The following is a 25,125-nucleotide window of genomic DNA, read 5'->3' as shown; positions in this document are numbered from 1 at the left end:
TGCATCAATAGCCTCCTGTTCCTCTCTTTCATTCATATATTTGGGAGACACCCACCATTGTGAATTTTTGTACTATTTGCAATGTTAATGTGAACCCAAAAGGAATAGCTTCAGTTGTCTAGCTAAGAAGCCTGAAATAGTTATGTATTTAAATAGCCTTGTTTTCCTTAGAGCCTGACCAATGTAAATTAGCTGAGTGGAGCATTCACTGTGCTGACGAGAGCTCATCAGGAGACATCATCTTGTTTGCTTAGGCAGAGGCTGTTTTTTGGACTATTAGTAGTCACTAAAAAATCCCCTCTGTGCAAACCGCTGAAGTTTAAATCAAACACTTTCAGCTGCAGACAGTTTTATAATAATTCTATGATATTTCATATCTTTCTGTAGTTATTTTATATATAAATAAATTGCTACTCTAAAGCCTCTTTCTAAACAGTTACTTTTGTGCTAACAATGAAGAATGACACGTGAAACAGACCAGGCACCCTGCAGATGATAACAGCTCTTTTCTCCTTGTACTCTGGACATTAGGTTGCTTTTCATATATTGAACCTTAAATTTGCATGTGCATTAACGCATGTTTGTGTGCACATATGTGTGCACAAAAGAGCTCTTGTGATTTCCACACCTGTAATTAGTCCTGCCTGAGGTTATGTGTGTGGGATTGCCTCAGGGAGGTGTCCTGGAAGACTGTTTCAAATTAGCAGGAGGGCAATTGCCCTTATTGTTTCCATCTGGCTACTAAAGCACACATTTGGGACTTTCACCTCATCAACACTCAACCAGTCACAAGGAGTGAGTCGGTAGATGTTGTAGAGTCACATTACCAGCATGACATACAGTGGTTCACTAATTTGTAAATCGTTCCACCAAGTTTTTCATTTGGACCATTTCACTTTTTTGTGACATATGTATGAAAAAAACAAAACAGCCGGTCAACACCATATGTATAAACATTTTAAAAAACCTCTGGTCTACACCATATGTATGAAAAAAAAAGAAAAAGACGTCTGGTCAAATTATCAGAAATCAGGTTTCTCCATTTCTGTAGATTAAAAAAAGAAACAGAACTGAAAAGAAAATCCAATCTAGTAGCACGAAATGCTAGATTATTTTACATACGACAAAATAAAGTATGTATTGTAAATATACTCCATATTTTCCATATTTAGGCAAGGATTAAAAGGCCTACGTCTCATAAACCTTATTTAAACCAGAGTTGCAACAGAAATATGTTACAGAAAAATTGCATTATTCCCATTGTAATACATGGTGCTGGCAGCCTGTATCTGGGAAAGCTATTCGGTAGTTTAGAAGAGTACAAATATTTTTTCTTATACATGCTTAAATTAAATTTAGATATAAACCTTTTCCCCTATTGTTTTATCATTTTTTTGAAAAGTGTCTATCCCATTTCTCCATAGGAGCGAATTTCTCTGGTCTTATTTGTTAATAGATCACCTAGGCTATGTACTGTAGTGGTTTGGGCTGTTTTTTGAGAACATCTTCAAGATACCTTGGGGCCAAGATTCAACATGCTGAAAGAAGTACGGAAATAATTAGAATGATAAAACTGAATCAAAGTTCATCAAAGGATCGATTTGATGAATGTCAATGAATCACGTATCAATTCATTTGTAATCATTGGTTTGATAATTGCACTATTCAAATGCAGATATCTGTATGTCTGTGTCTACCTTTCTCCCCAAGGAGTTTTTTGTTTTTTTCAGTTGTAAGCAAAATATGCCACTTTATTAGCAGGAAACATTTTGGATTCATTTAAAATGGCCACAGTTTTGTAAGTCACAAAACTCAGGATTTTTAGTACAGGTATAAACACCTTTGAGCTGCTCTGTATCATTTGTGGAACATTTCAGCAGGAGGTGCTAAGTAAACTTGTAGAATCAGAATCAGACATACTTTAATAATCCCAGAGGGAAATAAGTGTGCCTCCTGCGAATTACTTCCCAACATAATAATCAACTTTATATGAAAGATGGAGTCCATATGCAACCTGTGGAAATATAGAGAGGCCTTGATTGTATAGAGCCAGCAGCAACCATTGATGGATTGAGGAGAGGGAATCGCTTGACTTTGCCAGTGTTGGAGTGTGACACAAGTAGACCAGCTACTTAACATTATGACTACAACAGTAATGACTAGTGCAACTGCACATTTCTCCTGAGAGTTCCAGCAGGTCAAATGATAAAATTGTCTTCCTTCTCATTAGGGTTATAAGGCATTTGTGGTTTCTGCCCTAATTTTTATATTAATTAATTCTGAGTGACAAAATCAGCTCCTCCAGCAAGGATTGAATATGTCTGTGAGGCTGATTAGTTTATTTATTTAAGAATATTGTAATTATTAGTAGCTTTTTTTTAAGTTTGTTTATTTGGAATTTTAATGGATGTCATTTACTGTAGTTTTATCATGTAAATGAACTTGGTAATGACTGCGTATCTCTTTATGTAAATTTCACATTTTTCTTAGGAAAACAGCAGTGTAAAGAATATCACTGCAGCGCTGAGCAGAAAACTATTTTGGTGTCTCTTTCTTTATTTAAATCCAAAACATAGTCTGTTTTAGTCTCTCCTGGGTTATAGCTGGTGGGGAGTGATACAAACGCACCATTGCTTCCAAGCCAATCTACTACTGCATAAAAATCCTCATAAAACTGTATGTAATGTATACCTAGTCAGTTTATGGTATATTCTCAATGGTCATATTAGCAGCTCCATTACTGTGACTGCTCTTTTTTTCCCTCAGCATCAGAATGTTTTCATGCTTTACTGGATTTATTGTGAGTCTCAGATATTGTTTTAATCTGCCTTTCCCACTAACTCTGCTCTCTCTATCTCTCTCACTGTTTTCTCTCTTTACAGATTCAGCCTGCCTGTTGGCAAACAAGGAGGGTCATGTCGGATTGAAATTGCTGCAGATAATGGCACCACACAGCATCTTGAAGAGTTTGTGTCACACCCTGTATCAGAGGTATTCTGACTTTCCTACAGTCATATTAAGCATTATCCTCAATGTCCAGTTTTAGACAGTTATTTAAGGTTTGTCTTTTCTTTAACAATATGGTTCCCCACAGAGTGTTTATATCATGATGTCGACTGATTCATTACTTTCATTCAATTCAATTTAATTAAAATCCAATTTAATTTAATTAAGTCCAATTCAATTTAATAAAAATTTGAAAATACTTCATTGGGAAATCAAATGTTTTAGTAACTCATCATAAGGTTTCGTTTAACCAGTTTATGTAGAGGATGTCTTTGGTTGTGGTCTTTCTTGCAGCGGTACTGGAGAAGCCTTTGAAAAAAAGACACTCTGTTGTTAGACAGTCTTTTGAGGGGGATGTTTGAGGTTGTCCGTAATGTTCTGCATTTTATTTCACAAAGAATTCTTCTTTGTAAAATCCCCTCCAGTGGTTCTAGAGGGGTTTCTAGAACAGAGCCTTCTTTATCAGCTTGTTGGGGTTTGCTCTGATGCTGTTATCTCAGCAGATGATGGCAGAACAAATCACACACTCTCCACAACAAACCTACCGGGTATTGACAATATATAGCATATTCCTGTAAATACTGAAGGACCTGAGCTTCCTTAGGAAATACAGCCTGTTATGTCGCTTTGTGTAGACGGCTTTACAGTTGTGTCTCAAGTCGAGGTTGTTGTCCAGGTGAACATTATTTTTAAATAAATTTCCAAGGAAAGATTTTTAAAACTGACCTGCTGATAAAGATTTAAGTTTGTCTTTTGCATTTAATTGTTAACAAATACAAAAATAGCTTACTCTAAACTATATTCCTTTTAGTATTGCAAACTTTCTTTTTTCAAAAGCAGTTATGATTTACAAAGATGTATCTCGGACTCATAGAAAATCTAGGTTATGGGTGTAGTAGTATCTAAAAAAAACCCAAAAAAAACAACCCAAACAGCTACAAGTGATTACATCGTATACAATTACTGTGAAAAAAATATAGTGATAGATCACCAACTTTAAGTCGAAGTACACCATATTGCAAGATATATAATAAATTGTACAAGATCATTTCAAAATATATGACAATTGTTTCCCATCAAATAGGGGGAAGCAAAAAACTTTGATTTATTCTTCTATTTTTAGAAACCCTGTATTTTTTTGTAACAACACACCAATTGTAAGGTGCCATTCTATAGTGTATAGTGTTAGTTCATCTTCTCATAATCATCCTTTTAAGTACATCTTATAATCAAAATAGGTTTTCTGTATATTATGAGGGGACTTTCTGGACAAGTATTCTTATTAAAAAAAACAAAGCAAATACACATTATTATCAGGCAATATTACATTATAATACAAAAATAATCAAAGCCTCACCTCCGTACTTAAAGAGATGATAGGATGACTTTTACAATAAGAAAAGGATATGGACTCTAACAGCATCTAACTCTATTTCTACAGATGGCCAAAGGGAGGTAAAGATCTATTTCAGATCGATATTGATTCAGTGCTCTCTCAGCTTCTATGTCCCTGAGGGCTCATTAGATGTGTATTGACTGCTTGCATGGTTCAATTTATCTATTGTAGATTAACAATGGGCTGTGTGTTACAATTATGAAGTCATAAGCTGGTGAATAATTACCAATTATTTAAAACCATTTGAAAAAATTATTTCAAAATCTAAAATCGTACCTGGTCTGCTTCCAGCAGCGCTGGTAATCCGTCTTAGAGGGGAAATTTATTCTGTGGTGAATGGTCACAGTCTATAAAGGGAGGTAGGGATTCCCTCCTTGGGATTTTTGTTGGCAAATTGAGAGAAAATAACATATGGTGTTTTTACCACTTATATAAAAATCACAGCCCGCAATCCTATTAATTCCTGATCTGTTGGTAGACAATTACAAACAGGGCAGTGATTTCAGAAATAATCTGGCATCAACGTCCTTGTTAAACTTTCACCATCTGAAGCCACAAGTTCAGTTCTGTACAAGGTACTTACAGTCTGGCATGCTAAGCTTTGCAGGGACAAGAATATAGGTGTATTATAAGCAAACAGGAGAAACCTAACTGCTGCAAATTATTCATCCATTTCATCCATTTTCCATCACGCTTATCCCTGCTGGGGTCATGAGGGTTGCTGGTGTCTATCTCCAGCTGTCAATGGTTGAGAGGTGGGGTACACCCTGAACAGGTCACCAGTCCATCAAAGGCCAACAAAGAGAAGCAACCATTCACACACACAATCATACCTAAGGAGAAATTAGAGAAGCCATTTAACCTAACAGTCACTGTGGGAGGAAGCTGGAGTACCAGGAGAGAACCCTTGATGCACAGGGAGAACATGTAAACTCCATGCAGAAAGACCCCGGGCAGGGAATCAAGTCCGGGACCTTCTTGCTGCAAGGCAGCAGTGCTACTCACTGCGCCAATGTGCAGAGCCGCTGCAAAATAATTCATTTTAAAAATCTGTTCACTAAATATGTTTAGTTACCTACTGCTTTACGATCAGCCATTGTTTAAAGAAGCTGCATATCTACGTAATATGCTGGTGAAGATTCTCAGTCATCCAGGTCATAGTTATTCCAAAAAAGTAAAAAAAAAAAAAAATCCACTAGACTTTGTTTCCAAGTTTGAAGATGTTTCTCTTCCCATCCAGGAAGCTTTTTCTATTCAAAATTTCATAATTATTGTTGAGTTAGAGGCTTTATAGAGTCGACCTAAACGACGCCCTGTCTTGGCTTAAAAAACATGCAAATTCAACCAGAAGAACGGGTCCGTCCCTTAGAAATGGGGAGACGTTTGGGTTCTTTGTCAGCCTGCAATACACGATACTTGTCTATTCCCCTGCAAGGGGGGGTGTTTGTGGGAATTGTTGGCCTGAATGAACAGGCAAGATGTTTGGGCCCCTGTATTGGTGTGGGGTTTGCAATTACAGTGGGAAGGATTGAACGCTGCGTTGTAGGTTTTTGAAAGCTGAAACCTGAGTCAACCCCTTCTGTTTAAGGTTGGTTTTTCTTAACATAACTGGCTTCAACAGTTTTGGAATACATAATCAATCTGAGCATGTTGGGAGTAAAGTTGATATCAGAACCAGATTTCACAGCATGTGTGAAAGAGAGCCTTTTGTCCTAAATTCATATTTGGAAAAAGTATTAAACCATCCTTGTTTTTCTGTGTGTTTGTTTTCTGTGTGTTTGTATTATTTAGGTAATATACCTTTAGAAAAGGGAATTAAAGAAAACAAGGAGTTTAGTCTTATTTTAAAACCAATATAAAATCCAGCTTTGTCTTTTTAAACTGTATTTGGCAACTCATAAAAGCCTTTCACAGGACAAGGACAGTGAGCTTTATTAAACATAAATCTCTGTGTTTATTCTTTGTTGACTTGGTGTATATTTTCATTAACAGAAGAATGAAAAAAGTTCCTTTTTTACTAATCCAGTTTCTTCTGATAAACTTATCAGTAATGGTCAATGGCAGTTTAAAAATAAAAAATGTCAATTCTGAATCTTCTGCATCAAACTAGTATTATATTTTTCCATTTAGGAGTTTGAGTTTTATTCATTTTTTAATAGTTAGCGTCTTGCAATCTCCCTTTCTTGAATCAGATGAATTGCATTAGGCTATTTTATCTCTGCATTTATTCTACCCAGTGTTGTGATGATCAGGGAGGTACAAATAAAGCATTGATGCGGTGAGAGTAACCTGGGAATATACTCTCTCACAAGTTTGATTAAACAGATGATGCATACTGGCAGCAGCTGAGACAGCTCCTGCTTTGTTTTGTTGGGGGTTTTTTTATAGCTTTGCCACCACCTCCATGCTGACAGAGGGGCCTCGATCAAAGAACTGACTTATTGAACTTAGAATAGCAACTCAATGGGTTTGTTTTTTATTCCCATATCTAGTCAGGTGCAGCCCAGTAACAACCATTACCTGATAAAGGTACGTGCACCTGTTCCAGCATTTTTTCATAGATTATCAAACATTCCAGTTATGTTAGTGGCATTAAGATTGGACTTAGATGTAGCTCAATACATTGTTATATATTTCCTTTATATATTGTTTTTCATAGTTTTGTTTTTCATGTTCAAAGGCACGGAGAGGGACGAAACCTCTCACTGGCTTAACATGCCCTTCAGCATGATTTATGGTCTTCTAATTTGAGATGCTATGATCTTTCCTTTTTTTTCTCTTTAACTTGTGACACATTCATTAATAACAGAAGCACTATCTATGTTAGAATTAACAGGTAGGCTGCCAGATAACATTTGCTTACTCAGATTACCACAATGTGTAGATGCAGAGGACTGACATTGGGAAAAGCATTTGGCATCAACTACAAAAATGACACTAATCCTTTTTTGTTGGAGTAATATTCAGTATTGGGAATATATATTTAACATCTCCCGGAGGGGGATGTCAGATATATATTCCACAGGCCACAGAATGTCTTAAGTGCTCAATATATGCTCAATATATTTCCACAGGCCATAGAATGGCTTAGATGCCAATGTATTTTAAGATTAAGCAGACTTACTTAAAGAAGTTAAACTTCAAAATGGTGCACTTTTTCCCTAACCAGCTCACGGTTGAAGAGTCCCTGCGCAATAGTTATTCACAGTTCTTTAATGGAATGAATTAATGAATGAATTAATTAATTAAATATTTATTTAAGACAATTCAACAAAGTGTTAGATCTAACAAATATAACATTATGTATAGACAGTACTATATATAAAGAATTGCACTATGTGTAATGTAGTGATTATATCTGAAATGGGATAACTCCTTTCATCAAACCTCTTCTCCCTCCAGTAGTCCTTAAAATGGTCCTCATGATCCGTGCCTAACTTATGAATCCATGACACTCAAAAGTCGATTGTGTAAATAGATATACTAGTCTTTACATATATACACAAATATACACATTCATTTGTTCCTATGCACACTGCATCCAAACACTTATAAGCTGCAGACCATGAACCAAAAAACAAGAGCACTGTACAAAATAAGCATATTATACACCAAAGTGCAATGGATAATATATATGTAATTAAACATTCATCCATCTGATATATTTTTAAGAAAATCAGTCAGAGCCCTTCCTTAATAGTCTTATGCTTGGGCATTAAATGAAATGAAATTCAGTGCTGAGCTGGTTCCAGACTTTCACACCACTGACTGACCTGCACCTTCTTTTAATGTTTGTTTGAGCAAATAAGATTTAGGAATGTTATCCCTGTGATTAAACTCCGCCCCCTCAACAAGAAATTTTGGAGTTCTGTCTGGTATGAGTTTCTAGTTTTATTAATTTACTGGGCAGTTTGATATTCAATTAGATCAGAGTGTAATAGCAAGCATAAATGAATTAATAATGGATGAGAGTGGCCGTGATTACGTACAATATGAACCTTCCTAATGTCTCTCTTCTGCTATGTGAATAGCGGTCAAATGTCTTCTGAATTAGAGAACCCCTTTCAGTTTAGATTTATTACAAATATATCTGAAATTTAACATTGAAATAAGTTGTAAACTAAAGAGCCTATGTTTTTGTTACATTAATTAGTGAATGGACCACATGTCTGTGCAACAACCACTCTTTAGTGCAGAAGAGTTTACCGAGAGAAAAACAATGTTAACAACTATTTCCTATAATACTAGGGTGTTCCAAAAGGATCAAATTAGCACCAAAGCATTGAAGTGTAAGCAGAAAGGAAAGCTCGTTTTGACAGTCATTTTTATCAAAGCTTACTTACACACAGTGGGAGACGTCAGCAGATGGCAGAAACTACCATCCCTGATAGGAATCCCCACAGGGATTAATCTTTGTAGTTTCTAATAGCAAACAGTGATCAACAATGCTGAAGTCAGTTGAAAATGTCTCCCCTTAGTCATATATATATATATTTTGTAGGTAATTGTAAAATCATTCTTAAATGCAGAGCAGTGTTATAGATGAAGCTGTCCAACAAAACCTGAGTGCTGTTATAAGTTTTGCTGATAGACCACAGCAAATATGGAAGCAAATGTTTCCTGATTTTCTAATTAAGATGGACTAATAGAAATCCTTTTAAATTTTCAAAATAAATCTGTATTTCTTGATTAATAAATAACATTAAAAAAATTATCCAAATAAAAGACTGCTCCTTTTTGTAAATAATGAAAATGATAAATAAAATAACATTTGGCATTCAGTGTGTAAAAATGTCCGGCAAAAACTGACATTTCAAAATTAATTTTGAAATGTCAGATTTATATTAAAACGCATTACCAAAAATTCCTTTTCATTTATGAGTCATAGCAGCATTTTTTTAACTTGTGTATAAAATTAGCAATATATAACCTCAACTGCTCACTCATTTTCTTTTTAAAAGGTCAAAAAAAGTGATCAAAATTAATTTTGAATTTTAAAGTCAAAACTAAATTTTTTGACTCATAAATTAAATATCAAACACACTTTCTTTTCATTTCCTTCTTTAAGACAAATAGTTGTAAAGCAGAAAAATACTGAGAACTACAAGCAAATTGCTTTTTCATTTTAGGTGTTCCATAAGTCAGTTTGAATTTGCAACACTAGGCCAGTGACAGCGTGGTTTCTCCTGCACCATTACACATCTTGGATATTAGGGGGCGTAAAGAAAGATCAAATCCCATTAATTTTTCACCATAATTGGGCTAACCTGCGGGTAATGAATCTATCTGTAATCAAACACTGTCATATGACGATGTTAAAAATAAGAAACATTTAACTTCAGTTTTGTACCTTATTCCTGCACTGCAGCCACGTCCTTCGACTCATCAGCGACTGATATGCAGATGAGATTAGAGCCTTGAAACAGTTAAATATAATGTTATGTTTGATAGGTGCCGCATTGCCGGAATATCAACCCTGCTCAATTTGCACCAATATACAGGCTGTGTCCGAACACCACCTTTAAGCCCTTAATCACTATATAGAGCGGGGGGCTTAATAGACTTTATAGTGAACTCAGTTAACTGCCCAGATGATCACTACTTTTTGCTTCCCGACGGTCACGTGACACCGGCTCCCCGTACGGTCCCTTCCCCTCATATTTGTACTTTCTCCTCCCCAAAACAAATCCCATGATGCTTTGCGAAAAAGGCTGTTGCAAAACATTCTGGAATATTTCTGCTCATCTAATTGTTGGATCCACTACTTTTTTATCCACTAGACATTTGGACAAAAAAAAAATGGTGGAACCCCTACGGGGCAGACATTCGGAACACAGTCAGTCTTTCAGGGACATTTTGTCGCATCTTTACAACGAATGCAGAAATGGTGAAATGACATATGCAGTAAAGTAGTCTGCACATTTGTAGTAGATTTCTGTGACATGGTTATTGCCATCCTCCTCAAAGTTTCTTTGTGCCAGTGAAAGCAATACAGACCCCCTCAGACTATGACAGAGGTATCAGTGAAGTGGTTTTAAGTCGACATAAAATCACAAAAGTACGAAAATATTCATTGACGGTTGAAAAGTTACTTAAATGTTTAAAATGTTAAATTTATTTTGGTGAAATCGTTTAAAAGTAAAAAGCATTTCTGTTTACTTTTGGAAATTTGAAATTTCCAAAAATAAAGAAGGGACATCTTTTAAAAATGAATTGTTATTTTGTTAATCATTAATCGAGCAGTTAATGTTGCTATGGCTAATTTTACGTTGCAGTAATGTGTCGTTATACAAAATCAGGCTGAATTGAAAATGATATACTTCCCACTAATTGAGGTCAAATTCTGTCATTACTTTCAAATTGAAAATAATTATTCAAAGTAGTAAAACTCTCAGCTTGTATTGATACTAATGTTTCACAAGGGTCCACAGAGCACAAGTAGTTTATAGCATTCATTCATACACCAATTGATTTTACAAGTGTCAAAGAATGATTACACGTGTCTCAGAAAATGTATGGCTAAGGCTACATCCTTTGAGTGCAAATTATGCTTCTGACTCTCTCTGTGACCTTTGGTATCTTGGGAAATATGATGTGTGTCAGGTCTGGGCATTTAAATGCATATAGACTCCATCAAAAGGGCTAAATAGATCAATGGCATGAAAAGTATGAACTCAAGACAACATTGTAAATGAATTGTTACAAACAGAGGGTGCTATAACAATATATGTTCTACATATTATCCAGGCCTACATATAGCTAATGGTTTTTAATTCAGGATAAGGCAGCACAAAACAGCTAAACATTATTCATATATTGTAAAGTACACTGTGGCCAAGGTGAAAGTGTTAATAGAATTTCAAACCACTTAAGAGAGTGAGAAAACTCTCTTCAAGGACTCTCTTTACTTGAAGAAAATACTTCTCCACACTCTTTTAAAACCCTGTTTTCTCAATATTACGTACAGAAATCAAGTTGTCCTCGTGGAGAAAGCGAAACATCAAAGACCTTGAATTTTAAAATATCTGCTGCTGTACATTTTCAGTCAGTATTTATGACAGTTTTTTTTCTCCCTCGTTTATTTTAAGTGTTTGTTTTCATAAGCAGAAGACCATTTGTTACCCATGCAGCATATCTGCATAGTCGATTACAAGTGCTGCCTAAAGATGAAATTTTAAAAATGAGCATAGAGCTCCTACGAACTCTTTTGCTGTCGGTCCACTTACAAAGTCATGAATATTGCATAAGTGAGCATTTGAAATGGACTTTTCTCATAAACATGGTAAACATACTTGAAGGGGCCATAAATTCATTCAGCAGTGCATCTTTATTATACAACTGCAGCAGCTCATCACTGATTGTATCACACAAATAAAGCTTTGCTTATTGTAAAATTTTCCCAGGCTCAAAGCTTGGTTTATTTGACACTTAAGCTTTATTAAAGATACTCTGAGGGCTCTTAACCATGTGATGAATGAACATAGCATTCCCATGAATCCTGCCGTTCATGTATTTATGTGCTTTCAGATGACCAGTGGTCAGGTCACCAAAAGCTTGCATTAAGCAGACATCCTAAATAATTATGTAGTCATGTAGACACTTTAGTGACCCTCCACCAACACCTCCTCTGCTGCTTTCTATAATTTACTTATGATAGAGACCTTTCCACATTCTCTAAACTTTTGAAGTTTGTTTTTGAAAGGCTTCTTCTTGTTTACCATCCAAGTGAGATATCTGTTTTAATTTGTTTAGCCGGAGTGCCATAAAAAGTAATTTGCAAATGTTAATTTGTTCATCCTTTTTAGGCACACTGAAATGTTTCAGATTGTAAAAAAGAAAATATGGTGGAAAGCATGAACACAACATGGAGTTTGAGGTTGAGGTTATGATTTGACTTAAAAGGAAAAAAAAACTTTGTTAAAAAGTGACTGAGAACTTTATTGTCATTTATAAAAGTGTTTTTTAAATCAGCTAATTTAATTTCGTCAGTCAACTACAAAGCTTAAAAATAGCTAGAGACATCAGAACAAGAAATCCCTGTTCATCAATGTTATGTAGGTGAAAAGACATCAAGAAATAAAAGAACACAAAACAAAGACCTTTCAGTTTGGAACATACCCAAAGTCATTGATAAAGCTTTGGGCCTTCATCGAAAATCTGTGAGTCATTATTCCCCGATTGAAAAACATAGAGCAGTTCTGAACATACCCAGGAGTGTCCTGTCTCCAAGAGAGCAAAAATGACTCATCGACGAGTTTCACAAAAGAACTCCAAACAACATCTAAGGCACCACAGGCCTCACAGGCTTCACATGCCTCAGTTAAAGTCAGTGTTTGAAATTCATCAGTAGGAAAGAGCCTGGGCAAGAATGTCATCTATAGTAGAGTTTGAAGGTGAAAACTCCAGCAAATTCAAAAATAAAATAAAATAATAACCCAAAAAGATCTTTATGATCTTTTGGACATTATGAAATATATTCTGTAAACTGACAGGAAAATAAAATGTTTCTAGAATGTGTGTGCCTTTTTATATTTGGCTTGACAACATTTCACAATTAGTTAAACTGACAGGAAATATCGGTGTGTGGCAAATTTGGTGCTTAAACTAAGGGTCTTGACATAATTGGTTGAATAGGTAATTCTGCTTTTTACCAAATATTTTAAAAGAAAACATATAGTAATGCTCAAGCACAATTCAGCTAAATGTAGGCATTTTTTTTTCATTTTGCAAAGTGTGGACTAACATTTTTAAACAGTGATGCAAAGGACTCATTGCTCTCTTTGATTAAAGGTGTTTTTAACCTAAATTAACAATATTGTATTTTTTCCCCTAAACCAGTCCACTGTTCAAGATGAACAGTGGACTGGTAAAAAGCTACTGTTCTGATGTGAAAGAATAGACTCTCTGGGCCTCTCCTCTGGAAGGCAGCTGAGAAGCCTGCAGAACAAGACTCATAGACTCAGAAACAGTTTCTATCATGCAGTTGTTAGATTGCTAAATTCGAGCCACACATAATTAGGTTTAATCTTTTTCCCTTTCTTTTCTATAGTGTCTTATTGAACTGGGCCTCAGTTCAATTTTCATGCCACAAACATGGAAATGTGAGAAGGTATGAATAAAAAAATCTATTTAAAACTTGTTGGAAGAAATAGCCCATACGTTATTATAAGACTTAATTTCCCTTTGGGATAAACTATATAAAATATCTTTATGTTTTATGCTACTTTACACCATTTTGCCAATATAAAATCAGATCTTCAATTACTTATAGCTGCTTTTCACCAAATATTTTTGTACTCTTGAGTACCCAATAATGATTGAACTTTATTGATCTCACATTGGAGAGATTTACCTCTGCATTTAACCCATCCGCGTGGGGAGCAGTGGGCTGCCATTGTGCAGCGTCCGGGGAACAATCAGGGGTCAAGGGTCTTGCTCAGGAACCCAGAGTGGAGATTGTGGGAATCAAACCAGGCACTTGCAACCTTTTCAGAGCACAAGCACACTGTTCTAAACCCACTAGGCCAACAATGCCCTGCCTCATTACTCAGACGAGATACTTTATGGCTAAACTTAAACTGAAAAGTTTATTTTAAGAAATATTTTTTGTTTGTTTGATTTTTTGTTTTACCATTGAAACAGGCTTTTATTTACATTAATATCACTTGCAGGGTTTCTCTTTAACTAAGCTATCAGTATTATAATTTTTCAATATCTTGGTTATATTAAGTAACAAAGACAAGTAAAATCTTAACAGTGCCATGAATCTGATTAACATGACTGAGACTTTTTTTCATGTGTAATATGCTAGCACGTCTGGAGAAAGTATATGTTAGCATCTTGAGGATTTAATTTGAGGAAGTTCTCGTTTTGGTGTTTTCCCAACACAAGATAAATGACGACAAACGCAAAACAAGAGGCAGGACTTAAGGTAGAGCAGCCAATCAGCAGCCAGTGTTAATTTTTCGGGAGCAACAGGACAGGGAGGTGAGGAACAAGAGGGATGGGGCAAATATAGTGAAGGCAAAACAGAGGAAACAGACTGCTGTTGGAAAAAAAGTGTGAAAATAAAACCATCTTACAACCCAAAGTGTGAGTGTTTTAACACCCACGCCCCCACTGGTGCAACACCCCTGACTGTTACACACAGTATTTTCTAACTTCAAAGACTAATTTATTGAGGAAAAATCACTTTTAAGATTTCGTATGTTCTTTGCAGAGGACATTTGGACCCATTTTTCTTGGGGATGTTTCATCCCACTGGGAGCGGCATGGTGAAAGAGGAAAAGAGCAGAGGAGATTCATTGGCTGCATCAAGGAATTTCAGGTCAACTCAGTGGAGATTGACCTGGTGGGTGAAGCAGTGAAGGGGAGGAACATCAAGAACTGTGACCCACCCGTATGCCAACACCTTCCCTGCCGCAATGGAGGAACATGTGTCAGGTGCAGTATCAGATCCCCTTTTAACAAAACATTATTTAAGGTGCTGAAATGTAAAAAGAAAAAAAAGTTATTTCTGTTTTATGAGTAATTTTAGGCTTCACTGTTTTAAAAAAGTGCCTTTCCATGAGTTAGTCCGAATCACTGACTTGCCACATCCTATATACAATAATATTACTATGATAAAAAAAAAAAAAAATATATATATATATATATATATATATATATATATATATATATATATATATATATGTGTGTTGTTAAAATGGCAGTCGCTCTGTCATTCATAATTTATGTGGCTTTAAAGAAATCCAGTCACAAGTGTAGCTTTTGAATGTGTTGCATCTGTGTTCCTCATTAAGATTAAAAACAACTGTTGTTTTTTATAAAACAGTTTCCATTCATGATAGTGTTGTCATCCACCAAGATAACTGTTTTTTCCAGCATTTTTTCTTCATTTTTACCCTTAGCACTTGACCTAATCAGTCTGCTATTACTCTCTAGCAATCTGGCCTGTCTTTTTAAGTATCCATTAACTGTGCATGATGCTCTTTAACCTTTGGCAATCTAGGAAATAGCTACTCTAAATGCCTTCTTCATTGTGTTTTGACACTATCAATTAACAGTTGCATTTATTAAACAGGAAATGAGAAAGGGCACTATGAATATTGGAATATGAATGGCTTTAAGAATACCAATTACGACCCAATGGTCACATTGGATTGTCATGTAGGAGAGTGAGAGCCATGCAATTATGTGGATGATGAATAAGTGTTACTGCATTATCCCTTTCAACCACACTTTGTGCTTGGGTCATCCGGAGTTTGCAGGAATCTGCTTATTGTATTGCTATCCCTAGATTGCACTTCCACAACATAATAGGATGAATGGGGATTTTTATCTGAGGTTCACTTTAGGTTATTTTGGTGCTGTCATCTTTTCATTTGGCTCTCTGTCTATCAAAGCAGGTAGGAATATAAATGGGAAACTAAGTGGGTAGCGAATTGTATTTGTTTCCTAATGCCTAACAGATGTTAAGGTAATTTTTTTCTACAAGAACAAGCAATTGGTACCCGAGGATTATGGCCTCCTTATTTTTTATATGCTGCTTTTTCATGTTTGATATTTGTGACACATATGAACCACAGGTACAGTTCACAGAACAGATGTCTTACAGTAACAAAGGTGACAACTGTTTTCAAGAAAAGCTCTCACATACTGTATGTGTGCCAGTAAGTGCTGCTCTCTGACAAAAAAAAACTGTAAAAAATCAAAAGATATTAATTCAACAGATGAAAGAAGAACACCTGTACAGTCAAAAGTTATAAAAGGTAACATCTGTGGACTAAGAGAGTGGCAAATTAAACAACTGCATTGTTTTTCTGATGAACAAATGTACTTATGATCTGTGTAGTGCAGCTTGCACCTGGATCCTTTGCTCCCTCACTGTGAGTTCCTTGCTGAGGTTCTAATGCTAATGGAATCCCCTTGTGCCTCCTTCAGAGCAAGTATTAGAAAGTAAACAGGTGGCAACATTCTGCAGGATGTATATCTCTAAGACACACGAAGATAGAAGTAAGATTATGAACTACACATTTGTGAAGACATCTTTATTTTATTGTGCGTAACTTTCTGAAGGACTGTGGTGGACATGTCCCGACCAAACCTTGGGCATGGAGGGAACAGTCCCCACCAATAATTTCCACTTTTTCCGCTGATTTACTTTGGCCAACAGTAACTGGGGTGGGGGGCAACTAACTGTGTTCAGAGCATTTTCAGTCCGTGTTTTTTCCTCGCTCTCCGCTATCGAGTCCCACCTCTCTGTGAAATATCATGGGATCTGTTACTTTGGGACAAATACGATTTGGGGTGGCTATACACTGCGTACAGAGTCGCTACGTGGAGGAGGAGAGACACACAGCAGCACTCTGAGAATTTTAACCCGCAGCTACTTTGATATATGTTTAAGTAAAATGTAGGAGACTGGTTGGTTAGAGAAAATTAGAGATGCCACCAAAAAATCTGTTAGTTATACATACAGAGCTTTTTAAGCTAAAAATGACAACAGAGTTTACAGTTATATAAGTTAAAAAAGCTAGGCTTCTCAGGACCATTACTCAGAGTTCCAGATTAGAATGAACACATATCTGTTGTTTTCCTATTGAACAGAGAATCAGACTGCAGAGCTTGTAGATATCTTGAAAATGATTTTCTCTTGCATCATTATATTGGTAGACAGGTTCATAAATCTGTTTTAAGCAGAGCAGAGACACAATTAGGGACAGCTGCTGATTTAAAGGTGAAACAGATTTACTGGGATATGCAACATGCAATAAAATATATCTCCAAATTTACAAGAAAAAATACTCATTGCTATAAGAAAATTCAACATGTCTTTTGTAGTTGAACAAGACCCAGAAATAGCTGTGCCAGTCAACCCAGAGACAGCCAGACTCACACGAGACACGTCAAATTAAAATATAAGAAACCTGCAAGAATTAAAGCCCAAATAATAAAAATCAGTATATAAATGATTTTTGAAATATAAGGTTCATAAGATAGACATTCGCTGTCAACAACATATTGGACAAATTTCTAAATTTGATTTTGCTGCTTGTGAGGGAGGATAATCACTGATGCAGCTTAAAGTGAAGCCATGTGTGGATGGACGGAATTGAAGTTGTATCCATACTAGGGATGCATGATATATATTGCTGCTGGCATCGATTTTGGGTGTTATTTGTCATTTTTTTATACATTAATATTTCTGAGCCCTTTATAAATAATGCTCTAAAGGCAGGCATCTGTCTATAACTATAAATATCAGTGTTATCAGTGGTTCTCTTCTGTGCTCAACAATAGGAAAGCATTCAATAAATATATGTTTTAACTAATTTTTGGAAAATACACTATATTGCCAAAAGTATTTGCTCACCTGCCTTGACTCACATATGAGCTTAATTGACATCCCGTTCCTAATCCATAGGGTTCAATATGACGTCGGTCCACCCTTTGCAGCTAGAACAGCTTCAACTCTTCTGGGAAGGCTGTCCACAAGGTTTAGGAGTGTGTTTATGGGAATTTTTGACCATTCTTCCAGAAGCGCATTTGTGAGGTCGCACACTGATGTTGGACGAGAAGGCCTGGCTCTCACTCTCCGCTCTAATTCATCCCAAAGGTGTTCTATCGGGTTGAGGTCAGGACTCTGTGCAGGCCAGTCAAGTTCATCCACACCAGACTCTGTCATCCATGTCTTTATGGACCTTGCTTTGTGCACTGGTGCACAGTCATGTTGGAAGAGGAAGGGGCCAGCTCCAAACTGTTCCCACAAAGTTGGGAGCATGGAATTGTCCAAAATGTCTTGGTATGCTGAAGCATTCAGAGTTCCTTTCACTGGAACTAAGGGGCCAAGCCCAGCTCCTGAAAAACAACCCCACACCATAATCCCCCCTCCACCAAACTTTACACTTGGCACAATGCAGTCAGACAAGTACCGTTCTCCTGGCAACCGCCAAACCCAGACCCGTCCATCAGATTGCCAGATGGAGAAGCGCGATTCGTCACTCCAGAGAACGCGTCTCCACTGCTCTAGAGTCCAGTGGCGGCGTGCTTTACACCACCGCATCCGACGCTTTGCATTGCACTTGGTGATGTATGGCTTGGATGCAGCTGCTCGACCATGGAAACCCATTCCATGAAGCTCTCTGCGCACTGTTCTTGAGCTACATGAAGTTTGGAGGTCTGTAGTGATTGACTCTGCAGAAAGTTGGCGACCTCTTCGCACTATGCGCGTCAGCATCCGCTGACCCCGCTCCGTCAGTTTACGTGGCCTACCTCTTCGTGGCTGAGTTGCTGTCGTTCCCAAACACTTCCATTTTCTTATAATACAGCTGACAGTTGACTGTGGAATATTTAGGAGCGAGGAAATTTCACGACTGGATTTGTTGCACAGGTGGCATCCTATCACAGTTCCACGCTGGAATTCACCGAGCTCCTGAGAGCGACCCATTCTTTCACAAATGTTTGTAAAAACAGTCTGCATGCCTAGGTGCTTGAATTTATACACCTGTGGCCATGGAAGTGATTGGAACACCTGATTCCAATAATTTGGATGGGTGAGCAAATACTTTTGGCAATATAGTGTATAAATGCTAGTGAAACTGTGTGGGTTGAGTAGCTGTAGGTCCATTAACCACTATCCTTAGAGCGTCCCCACCGAAAAAAGGTACAAAGTTACACCCTTGGTGTCACGTATCAGTGTTGCTATTATATTACTGACAAAGTATATCCAACAATAATATTAATGAGTTTAGAATGTCGTCTTTAAACAAAGCTAAGTTCACTCTACTTCAAAGATACTACTATCTTAGGAGCTAAAGGAAGTTTTATAAAACCTCTGATCTAATATGTTAAATTCATAAAACATTAATGAACAAACATGAACAAAAATAAACAGGGGCTGCTAAGAGTTGTGAAATTTAATCTAACACCTATTTTATTGGCACTATGTGGTGCTCGGGGTTGGATTAGCCATCAGGTGTATCTGGCAATAATTATTGGGCCAGCCCATTGATGTCGAAATGATAAAAAGTGGCTAAAAGGTTTTTTAGCAACAGGGATTGATGCAGCCTTGAGAGGACTGGAAGACAAATCCCATCCAAGAATTTTTGAACCAGGAATATTGTGTTCTGTACAAAACACTAAGGGCCTGAACCTCAGAAAGTTTGTGTGTCTTAAAACAGGTGCACATGTGTTTTTCTGTGCACAACAGATCTTCAAAAAAGGTGCAAAGTGATGTAAGTTTGAATTTCAGAAATAGATGGTTTATTGATTGTAGTATTAGTGGCAAAGCTAGAAATTTTGGAGATGGCTGGGACCAGTTGAGACCGGTTTATAGAGCCTGCTTAAGCCCACACACTCCAAATATTTAAAGGTTATGAGCTTCAAAGGTTTGTAATCCATAGTCTCAGCTGCTGATGTAATATGTGCTAATATCAATGAGTTGGTTAATGCTGATTGTGTCATCCTATTTGTGAGTAAGGGTTACCTTATGTCCCAGCATGGCTCAGGTGTATTTCTCCTGCTCCTTTGTACTCCGAATGACCATACCCTTTGATTCTCCAGTGATCCATTCAGCTTAAGAAAAACCTTGCAGTTTGCCTTACATGTTGCCTGGCTTCCCCTTACTTTTTCAGGAACCTGGCCTTTTTGGTGATGTTGGCATTTCTTTGTCAGACGTACATTGACGTATGCATTAGTCCCTCTTAGCTTCCTTTCTTGTTGAAGCACAGCTGTTTTTTGCTTTCTATTGACAAACCTCAGAATGACATGTTGATCCTTAGAGTTTTTCCTCAGCAGGGGCGGCAAGCTTTGATGAGTTCACAGTTCAGGTCAATCCCATTGGACTGGAAAGGTGACCACCTCTTGTTCTGTAGACTAAAAGTTCACCTCTCCTGGTTCTCCTCAGTTGTCAGTGGCTGCTACATCAGTGAATGATCATGGTTTATTCTGTAGCCCAGTGTTGAAAAGATCATCCATCCTTTTGTATTGTTTTAGGTCGGAAACTTTGTTCTCCGGGTAGGTGAGCCTATTGTCCTTCTCCACAGAGTCTTGTGATGTATTCTTTGGCACCATGATGTAACGCTTGCAAGAAATCCAAGAAATGCCAACAAAACTTTAAACTATACAATAACCGAAACCGAAAGTGAGGTCTTTTACATATTTTAATGTAGAGAGAAATATATAATTTTATTGTTTTTTTTTTTTCAACAATTACAACACCATGGCTTTTTTAATATTTACTTTTTGTGTTAATACCTAACACTATAAAATGTTTAAAAACATAATTACTGTGGTATTTTGTTTACGTATTTAAACATTAGAATTTAATAAAGTTCAATCTAGATAAGGCAAGACAAAAAACTAAAAGAATGGAAATCGTTTATCTGCTGCAAAATGATGGCAAAATGATATTAATAAATTACTACTATGTGTAGCTCTCTGTGTAGCCTGGGTCAGACAGTGAATGGACCTCCTGGTCTGTATTTCCAAACAGCTTGCCAGTCACTCTCTTACACTTTCTTGACAGTCAAGCAAGTCATGCCCTCAGAAATACTTCCCTTTGAGACCTGCTATTCTTACTGATTATTTTCAGCAGGACCACCGGCTCACTGGTCAAAGGGGCTGAATTTAACTACACCACTGACATGATTGTATCTTGGTGAAAAATAATTACCAAAAAGCCTGAGACGTTTTATAACCAGCTATTGGTATGCCTCTTGAGCAGCATACTAACATCACAGTTTCTGCCTGTGACTTTTAAAACTAAAATGACCTTAAGATTCATGACATTCAAGGCATTGGAAAATTCTGTTGTAATTTTTAAACTTTTTTTTCTTTCTTAAGCTTTTTTAACAATGTATGCGTGGCAGTGAGAAATTGAGAAGTTATGACATTATGCCCTGAGAAAATTTTTTTCAAAGCACACAGGGTATTCAACATGTTCTTTATAAGGTAGGCTTGTTGCTTGCCAGTCTTATAATTCAACAGTGAGAACTGCCATCCACACACTGCATGGAGTGCAGTAATGAAATTATTTACATTTAAGGAATTGATATGGTAAAATACTCCTACAGAAAGATAAGAATCTTCAATCATTTAAAGAATGCTTACATTGCTATGGTATATTTAATCTGATATCTAAACATCATGAAGGCAGAAAAAACATGCCTGACAAGTACATGGACCACTTATTTTGATGACCCACCTGAAAAAAGAACATCCTCTCCTCCACTGTAACAACATTTTAGACAATTTTATCTGGATTATAACCTGGCAGGCTTAAATCGAAATCTTAACAGACAGAACTCGTGGAGTAATCCTACGTTCAGACCGCACACAATAGAGGCAGCATAAGCAGCTAGTTTACATGCAAAGTCAATGGTTGACGTGCATCAAGGCAGCTGAAGCAGCGCGTCATTAGCTTCCGAGCATCTGACGCATGTGATGTACTTCAGTAGCAGCAGCTGATGGAGTAGGAAAAATTTAACTTTGCTGCTTGACACACCACATCAATCAGAGAAGCTGATCTGGGAGCTGGCACGGAGACAAACACAGCACTGCTGATGCAGATCGGTATGATCACTCCTCTGAAACAGTTTATTAACGCCTAAATTAACTTAAAATGTCAAAACCTGCCGACAAAATATGTTCCCTTTCGTTATAATGGTGCCTCCAGTTTGGATTACGTATATGAAAAAGGCCTTCCAGCCACTGTGAACAGTAGCTGAAACCGCAAAGAGGCAATTGGTCCAAAGGAAACTGTTGAACGGGATTCCTATTGACAGGGTACCACGGATACTACGGCTCCGACAGCGAGATAATATCGAAGCCAGGATGGTAATCTGGGTGAACTGACTGCACAGATGAAGTTTTCAGGTGGACTTTCTCACTTAAAAACATATTAAAACTACTTTTTACCCACTGATCACAACAAATATATCTGCTATTGTTATTAGGGTAGCACCGCCTAACGCACATCAGAATCACTTTTGGTCTGCACCACTAGAGCAGCAAAGATGCTTCAGCTGCACTTCAGAACTAAACTTGTACAAGCATAAAAAATTAAGCAGCCTGCATGTTTTTGCTGCTCCTGCTGCTTGCGGTCTGAATGTAACATAAGGGTTAATAGACTTTACAGGCTCCCTTCAGTTCAGAGCAAGTGTTGGATCATCATTTTATTTAGTTGGTCCAAATCCGTGGATGTATGTTTCTCAGATAGTGTACAAAAACAAGGAAACATGTTTAAGCATTAATATAATTAATTCTAGTCATGGTTAACAAAAACATGGCAGCCCACTTCCTTGCAGCTCCCAGCAAAATCCCATCCAACTTCCAGCCTTCTCCTGGGAGTGCACATTTTTTTACTCTGAATCCACCCTTTTACTGAATTACAAGGTGTGACCAGGAGATAACTCTTCTCTTTAGGTCTTAACATCCACAAGTCATGACAGAAAGATTATTTTAGTACAAAGATTGATGTTTAAAAAGGAATTGTAGGGGACTAGTCGAGAACCAGCCAAGTACCAGCCAAGGGCCCATCAAGGAATATGTTGAAATTTTGAATGGCTACTACTGTATAAGCAAAATTGCAGAGGAAGATCTCTTTCATCATAGGCATTTTACATATTGACCATTCAGCTAAGGATCCAGCACAAATGGCCCAGAGTCTGCATTCTTTCCAATTTAATCCGACAGTCAAGGAGGTGCCACCCTCAAACCACCAAGTCAGCATTACCATATAAGGATATGTTAAACTTTCACTGGTCATCATAAGTCAACATAAGAATGTCCATTTGGCTTACATTCACATAAAGTGAAAAGATATATAAATTAACAGATATAACACCTATTTCAAACAGAAAATAAAATAAAAATAAAGTCATCTTCAACACAAGTTACATGTGATAATAAAATCTAAATTTATTCCAAGTGATATTTCCCTTCTTAGTTTAGGCAAAAGGTGTGTTGAGGATGACTTAGGGTTGAGGATCTTTCTTTTCATCACCGATGGCAACAGTGTTTTATGCATTTTTAGCCACTGTGATTGCTCAGTGAGCTTTGGTTTAATCTTGAAGTGATAAATTTAGCATTAGTTGTGACTTATTTATTAAATTGTATATAGTTCACTGCTTAGGCTAGGCATATCTTTATTAGATTTTATCTGATTGTATATGGCTGTAATTGTTGCACCGATGCCATGCCCTCTAGTTAAATTTTGCTTTCTTATATATTTTTTCCATAAAAATTAAAAAAAATATTCGCCACGTGGCGAAAAGTCTTCAAATCTTGGAAACCAAATCCAGTGGATATTTTTTGAATTTTTACGGAATGACTATGACCTGGATGATTGAGAAACTTCATCAGCATTTCTTATATATTTATATTATGACTCGCTGCATGATTAATCATGCATGGGACATTAAATTGATCTGGCTCTAAAACTTGACTTTGTTGTGTGTGCATAATGCTTTCATAATGATACTGTATAGGTCTTTAATTTGGCCGCAAGAAAACCTTTCAAAATTGATCCTGCAAAAAAATATTTTTTCATGCTACCTTTATAAGCCTGAATTAAGTATTTGATTCAACCATTTTTTTTTTTAAATACCAACAGTCCATAATGAAAATTAGCTTAAATGAAACAAAACCAATTGGTCTATTTTTAAAGTGTAAGGAGTAGAAAGTAGTAATAATTGTAAAAAATAAAATAAAATAAAAAATTAAGAAGTCAAAGTAAAAAGTTTTACTCCAGTCATTACTAATTACTCCAGTCCAGTATAGATAGCCAACATTTCTACTTATGTAAGGTAACAAAGTACTTGTACTTTGTTACTTGAAACAACTGGTAAAGTCTCTTTTTAATGTGTACAAGGATAGAGATAAATGTAAGGAAATCATTGAGAACAAACCTGTGAAAGGCTGCAAAAGAATTAAAACTGAAATGAAGGTTGAGTTTATTCTAGGATGAACACCTTTGAACACATAATCAGAGCTACAATGGGATGTTTTAGGTTAAACAGCATTCATGTGTTGGTGGCCTAGATCATTTCTAGACCTAAACCAATTGAATTAGTCAAGACTTGAAAATTGAGGTTAAAAAATTCTCCTAATCCAATCTGACTGGGATTGATCTGTCTTTTAAAAGGTGATTAATGAAAATTCCAGTCTTTAAATGTTCACACTTGGTAGACATACCCCAATAACTTGCAGTTGTACATCTGATTCAATGAGCTGAATTCAAATACAAAGCCACACTTCTTTTATCTTTTTTTTATATATATATTTTCACCAAAAAAAACATGTATTTTAATCCCTCTTCCCTATAATGGACTATGCTTTGCTGGTCAATTACATAAAATGCTAATAGAATACATTAAAGTAAGTTGTTACAACTGGATAAAATGTATAAAAGTTTAGGGTTTTTGCGGACGCCCTTGCAATGGACTGGGCACAGTTTGAAGCAGGTGTTGGTCTAAATACATATGATTTCTCAGGTGGAACCCTTGTGTAAGAGAGTGAGGATCATCTGTGACCCAGTGACCTTACACCTTTGTGCCTTTTTGTTCAACTTCTGTGAAGCAGGTGTACGGTGAATAAAAAGCTAACTTTAGAAAAGTGAAATTATGCTTTATTTAAAATTTTACTGAACTCTATCAAACATCCTTCTATTTTTAATTAAGAGCAGGTTATGAACTGCGTTCATCATTTTTTTAAGTCAAGAG

At 36.6% G+C, this 25,125-nt stretch overlaps 1 protein-coding gene across 1 annotated transcript in view; it reads left to right on the top strand.

Annotated features, from left to right (window-relative positions):
* eys (eyes shut homolog) overlaps positions 1 to 25,125 on the top strand; it is a 248,419-nt gene that overhangs the window by 195,879 nt on the left and 27,415 nt on the right. The window contains exons 42-43 of the mRNA XM_038296242.1: positions 2,883 to 2,991; positions 14,622 to 14,845. Coding sequence (XP_038152170.1) covers positions 2,883 to 2,991; positions 14,622 to 14,845 — 333 coding nt within the window. The remainder of the gene's footprint in view (positions 1 to 2,882; positions 2,992 to 14,621; positions 14,846 to 25,125) is intronic.

The sequence above is a fragment of the Cyprinodon tularosa genome, unplaced genomic scaffold (assembly GCF_016077235.1).
Source record: "Cyprinodon tularosa strain WSP-4 unplaced genomic scaffold, ASM1607723v1 ctg37, whole genome shotgun sequence".
NCBI classification, from domain to species: domain Eukaryota; kingdom Metazoa; phylum Chordata; class Actinopteri; order Cyprinodontiformes; family Cyprinodontidae; genus Cyprinodon; species Cyprinodon tularosa.
Note: the sequence above shows the minus strand (reverse complement) of the source record. Positions and strands in the feature narration are given on the sequence as shown.